The following is a 5,000-nucleotide window of genomic DNA, read 5'->3' on the forward strand; positions in this document are numbered from 1 at the left end:
TTTAACCATGTTCATACGTGGTGGGTATAACGCAACAGTTTATATGAGGTCTCGTACGGTTATTCTACAACAGTGTGATCTTTGGAACACTTCTGTAGATGCACTTCTGAAATTGAGTCACGAGTTCAGGGAAGGGAAATACATGTGCATGGGAGTAAACCGATGGCATGTGATTGGATAAGAGTTGAAGATGAATATGATCTGATTTCTGATGATTGGTTGGATACGGTTTCACCGAGACGCATATAAAGAGCACGGGAACTGTTTAGGTTTTAGGTGTTTGGAAGCTTTTTTCTTCTTCATTGAATCATCCGACTGTTGGGGACTCCAGGTAACACTTTTCATTTCTTTGTTGCATCAGATCATCTTCCTGCATCAGTTTCTGAGTATCTCTAGCATGTGGATATGTACCTCTGGAGCACATGGAAGCAAATAATAGTTGTAAAGGTTTTAACCATAATTGTGGAATGTAACTGAATACTTATACTATGTATATGCACTCTCCTTTGTACTACATCTGCTGAACAGCAGTTTCCCTCTGGATGAAGTTCTATTTGATTTTATTGTTGAATTATAACACATTCACAATTATTGTTATAATCACTCCTCCAGAATTCCAATAGGACACATATTACACAAGTAATAATGAATAATAAGACGTGTCATTTAAAATAAATATGGTTTATAAATGATTCTCTCAAACAGAATAATGAAACTCAGCGTTTTGGTTCTCCTGCTCCTCCTGGAGACATGCTCAGCTAACACTTATGGTGAGTATGATCTGAGAGTATGTGTGACGTCTTTATTGTCAATCATCACCAGGAGGTGCACGTAGGTCTGTTTTGTTAGCAAGAAAAGTAACAAGTATATTTATAAAAATTAACTCTTTAACTGTCAGGAGTTTAGTTATTTCTCCAAAAATCATTGGAGTTGTGGTGAAAGGAAGCAAGACTTTTATTTGGGCTAAATTTGAGTTTTTTATACGGTAATATGATTATGTTGTTTTTGAAAATGTACTTGTGTTCTTCATAAAAATGAATTTCCCTCCTCACATTAAACTGCATTGGCAGAACAACTTCCTCTTTTCTGCAAACTTGTCTGCAACAACTTCCTGCAGGATTTAGCAATGAGCAAAAAGTTGCCATGTGGCTCATCAGACTTAAGGAAACACATGCAAAGAGACAAACAAATCAACACATCTTTCGAACAATTCCACAACAATTAATCACAGAGAAACAAATTCATCAATTTGGCAACACAAGCAAACACAACCAAATACACAAACGCACTATAGTTGACTGCATAACAGTGATGGTTTAAGTTTAGACCAAGAGTATATAATGTTGAAACACATGGTCTATATCACACTAAGACATGGAGTAATACGTTGTTAGACACAGATTTATGCTTAACAATTCACAAATGATCTTCCTTTATATCTCTTGTGTGTTTTTCAACCGTCTCATTCCCAGAGAACGTGGCCTTGCGTGGAAAGGCGACCCAGTCAGACCGTTTCGAGAACGCGTTTTCAGCTGCTTACAATGCTATTGATGGAAACCGTGATGCTAATTACAATTCGGGATCATGCACCCACACTGTTCAAATGACCAAACCCTGGTGGAGAGTGGACCTGCTGGACTCCTACATCGTCACCTCCGTCGTCATCACCAACAGAGGAGACTGCTGCGCGGAGAGGATCAACGGGGCACAGATTTACATCGGCAACTCTCTGAACAACCCAGTGTAAGAAAATATATCCCGTGATCAAAACAGACAGTTAGCTGCAAGCTGCAGGCTCAGCTGTCGCCATGTGGAGGCGATAGATATGTGGCACCTTCAGATGTTATTACCACAAATATATATAAAAAATATTTTTTTTTATCCTCTTTTGAAAAAAAAAAAAAAAGTATTATCATTACGTGAGGAAAATTTTCAAGTATCAAACAACAAGCTTGTTTCTTTCATCTTCATGTTAAAGGACTACAGGTATAAAATGTGATTCATGCTCTCTCTCTCTCTCTCTCTCTCTCTCAGGGTTGGTACAATTCCTAGTGCTAGTCTAGGTGAATCGGTTACTCTGACTTTCACTGAACGTGTGGAGGGACGTTACGTGATTGTGGCTATACCGGGTCCAAATAAAGTCCTCACACTCTGTGAAGTGGAAGTCTACGGGTACCGTGGCCCGACTGATGGGCATTTGCTGACTGGTGAGCATTTGAGCTATTACATTTAGTATGTAGTGACATCGCACCTATAAATATTTACTTGTTTTTATATCTTCTGGGTAATATCATATTTTATTTCATCTAATTTATCTGGTTTTACTGTTGTAAAGTATGGTTTTATTACTGCTTTGTGCTTTTAAAGCGACAGAGACCAACCTTTTTTGGAGTCAACAACGTCATTTCTGTTTCTTCTGCCAGGTGCGCTGTGATCACAAGTATCCCATCAGGTGGTGCCGAAGTGTTCCAGTGTAATGTGACGGACGGTCATGGGATGGACGGTCACTACGTCGACATATTCATCCCAAGACAAGAGTTTCTGACTCTGTGTGAGGTGGAGGTGTATGGCTCTCTCCTGGATTAGGGATGAAGAAGTTCACAATAAAAAACAATAATCAAAAATCACTTCTTTTGTAAACTATGACAGTGATTCCATTGAGATATTTCTTTATGGCACTACTTGGTGCGTAGGTTGTAATGGTCTTGTTAAGCTGTCACTACTTGCTGCATGATAAAACTGTCTGTCATCAATACTGAAATACAATTAAATCATCAACACAGCCTATTGTTCTTTTCATTTCAACCCTTATTGGTCTAAATCAAAACCTTTTTTCTTGCATTTAAAGTTTCATCGACCACAACCGTGTGATACATTCAGCATGTACAGGACATAAAATGTATCATCTTTGGTGGAGGCAATTAAACATAAATGTACCATTATATACTTTTAATTAAAGACACTATTTTAATGAGAGTTTTAAGAACTTTGGGCTGGAGACTTGAATCTGCAACAAGACATCCCTCCTAAAGGGAACAGCGATGCTGTGCCTTGGACTGAAGAGTTGCAAACACATGATTTTCACCCAGGAGACCGCTGTTCCTGTCCCGTGTGAAAACAAAGGTAAACGTTCACTTTAAGCTTTTGTTGGACGGTTGTTTTTCGTACCGTTGTTTGTCGTCAAAAGCCATGGCGCTAAAGACTACGATTGTGGAACCGTCTGTTGTGAACAATCTTTAATACGAGACAAGAAAACAATGGTGCTGATGGCAAATACTTTATTTTTTAAAATACAGACAAAATAGACAAATATTATAAAAGACATCTGCAACACACAAACGCCTGCGACAGGAAAAGAAATATTTATGCGTTTCAGGAAGTGTGACGACAGCCCCACTTCACAAAACACGGGCACTTACAAGATCACTTCCACACCGTGAAACCAGTCGTTCTACGAGTACTACATGAAGAAACAGCTCTGAAATCTGATGGACAAAATGTCCAAAACGGATTAAATGTGTATTTTTGATTTGTTCAACCGCTCGCTCTGGCACATTTAATGTTTTTTTGTCACAACACTAATTTAATTTGTCCTTTCGTCTCATTCCGATGCTCAATCAATAAAACAGTTTTTAGAAAGAGAAAACCCATCACGGAGTATTTAATAAGTGGTCACCAATAGTTAAGGACATGGCACCATGTTGGAGGAGTGACCATGCAACAGAGACAGAAGTCTGTCTGCGGTGGCTAAGAGTCAAACTCTTGCAGGAGGAAGTGGGATAAGAAAGTGAGAATGTTCCTTTGTCTTGTTGCCACTCCTCCAACGTGGCGACGCCTTCTTCTTATATGAATAGTTTGACATTTTGGATAAATGCATGGCCAAAAGTTAGATGAGAAGATCGATACCACTCTCATATCAGCCCGTTAAATATGAAACTATGGCCAGCAAGCATCGGTAGCTTAGCTTAGCGTAAAGACTGGAAACAAGGGGAAACGGCTACATCTGCCTACCAGCACCTCTAAAGGTATTAATGAATCATTAATTAACAGGTTGTTTTTGAAATTGTGGCTTTACAGGTTTTTTTTTAAGCGGGACTATTTCTTGGCCAGGAACAGTAACTTGTCGTCAGCGTGAGGTTGCCAACGGAAACAATTGCGCTCAGCCAAAAAAATAGTTACCAAACGCCCCGTAAAACCAAAACTGGTCTTTTCTGCACCTTTTAGAAGTTTTGTTCAGCAGATTTTTGACATCACCGGGTTTGCTGTTTCCCTCTGCTTCCAGTCTTTGTGCTAAGCTAAGCCACCTGCCTGCTGGCCGTAGCTTCATGTATTGCCACAAAGACCTTTTATGGATCTTCTCATTTAACTCTCGGCATAAAAGCCATGAAGCGTATTTCCTGAAATATTGTACGGCCATTAACGCACGCTGAAGAAGGAACCAACGACTGCTACCATTTACACAAAATCCACTGCTACAAATGGTTTGGATTGGCTGTTCCAGAACTCACAAACCAACGGTTCTCAATCACTAAAACCACTTCTTTTATGTGCTACAGTACCCCGAATACGCAGCTTTAATAACAAGACTTCCTTTGGCAATAAACAGTAATAAAGAAACACAGAGAACCTTTTGAAGGCTTTACATTGGCATCTTACAAACATTTTGGGTATTTACAAAAGCACAATTAGAGGAACTACTTGTTTTGAATTTAAAAAGAAAACTCTTTCCACCAGTTTATAACCGAATTAAGAATGAATGCTCTTCTATTATGTGAAGTCTGTTAAAACAGTCCTTGAGTGAATTCCATGGGGACTACCCATTGTTCAGACAGACCATTAATCAGAAACCATAGTCTGAAAAAATGATATGATGTCATTCCGCATAATAATTAGCCATGTGCTTCTGTTGGTTGCAAAGAGAGTTCATAATTTCGGAGCGATGGGCCTTCGGAAGGAAGGAAGTTTGTTTTCGGGATAATGGGCTGACGGAACAATGGTAT

At 39.2% G+C, this 5,000-nt stretch overlaps 2 protein-coding genes across 2 annotated transcripts in view; one reads left to right on the forward strand and one right to left on the reverse strand.

Moving 5' to 3' along the window:
* The window catches only part of LOC142937972 (uncharacterized), a 36,291-nt gene that overhangs the window by 23,025 nt on the left and 8,266 nt on the right, over nucleotides 1–5,000 (forward strand). The window contains exons 9-11 of the mRNA XM_076081126.1: nucleotides 706–770; nucleotides 1,473–1,743; nucleotides 2,035–2,207. Of these exons, the coding sequence (XP_075937241.1) occupies nucleotides 706–770; nucleotides 1,473–1,743; nucleotides 2,035–2,207 (509 nt within the window). The remainder of the gene's footprint in view (nucleotides 1–705; nucleotides 771–1,472; nucleotides 1,744–2,034; nucleotides 2,208–5,000) is intronic.
* LOC142938093 (protein C-mannosyl-transferase DPY19L1-like) overlaps nucleotides 3,265–5,000 on the reverse strand; it is a 5,017-nt gene continuing 3,281 nt past the window's right edge. The window contains exon 4 of the mRNA XM_076081304.1: nucleotides 3,265–5,000. This exon is cut by the window's right edge and continues 2,066 nt beyond it. The gene's annotated coding sequence lies outside the window, so the exon portion shown is untranslated.

Source organism: Anarhichas minor, unplaced genomic scaffold, assembly GCF_050575085.1.
Source record: "Anarhichas minor isolate MPS153535 unplaced genomic scaffold, ASM5057508v1 ptg000079l, whole genome shotgun sequence".
Taxonomy (NCBI): Eukaryota; Metazoa; Chordata; class Actinopteri; order Perciformes; family Anarhichadidae; genus Anarhichas; species Anarhichas minor.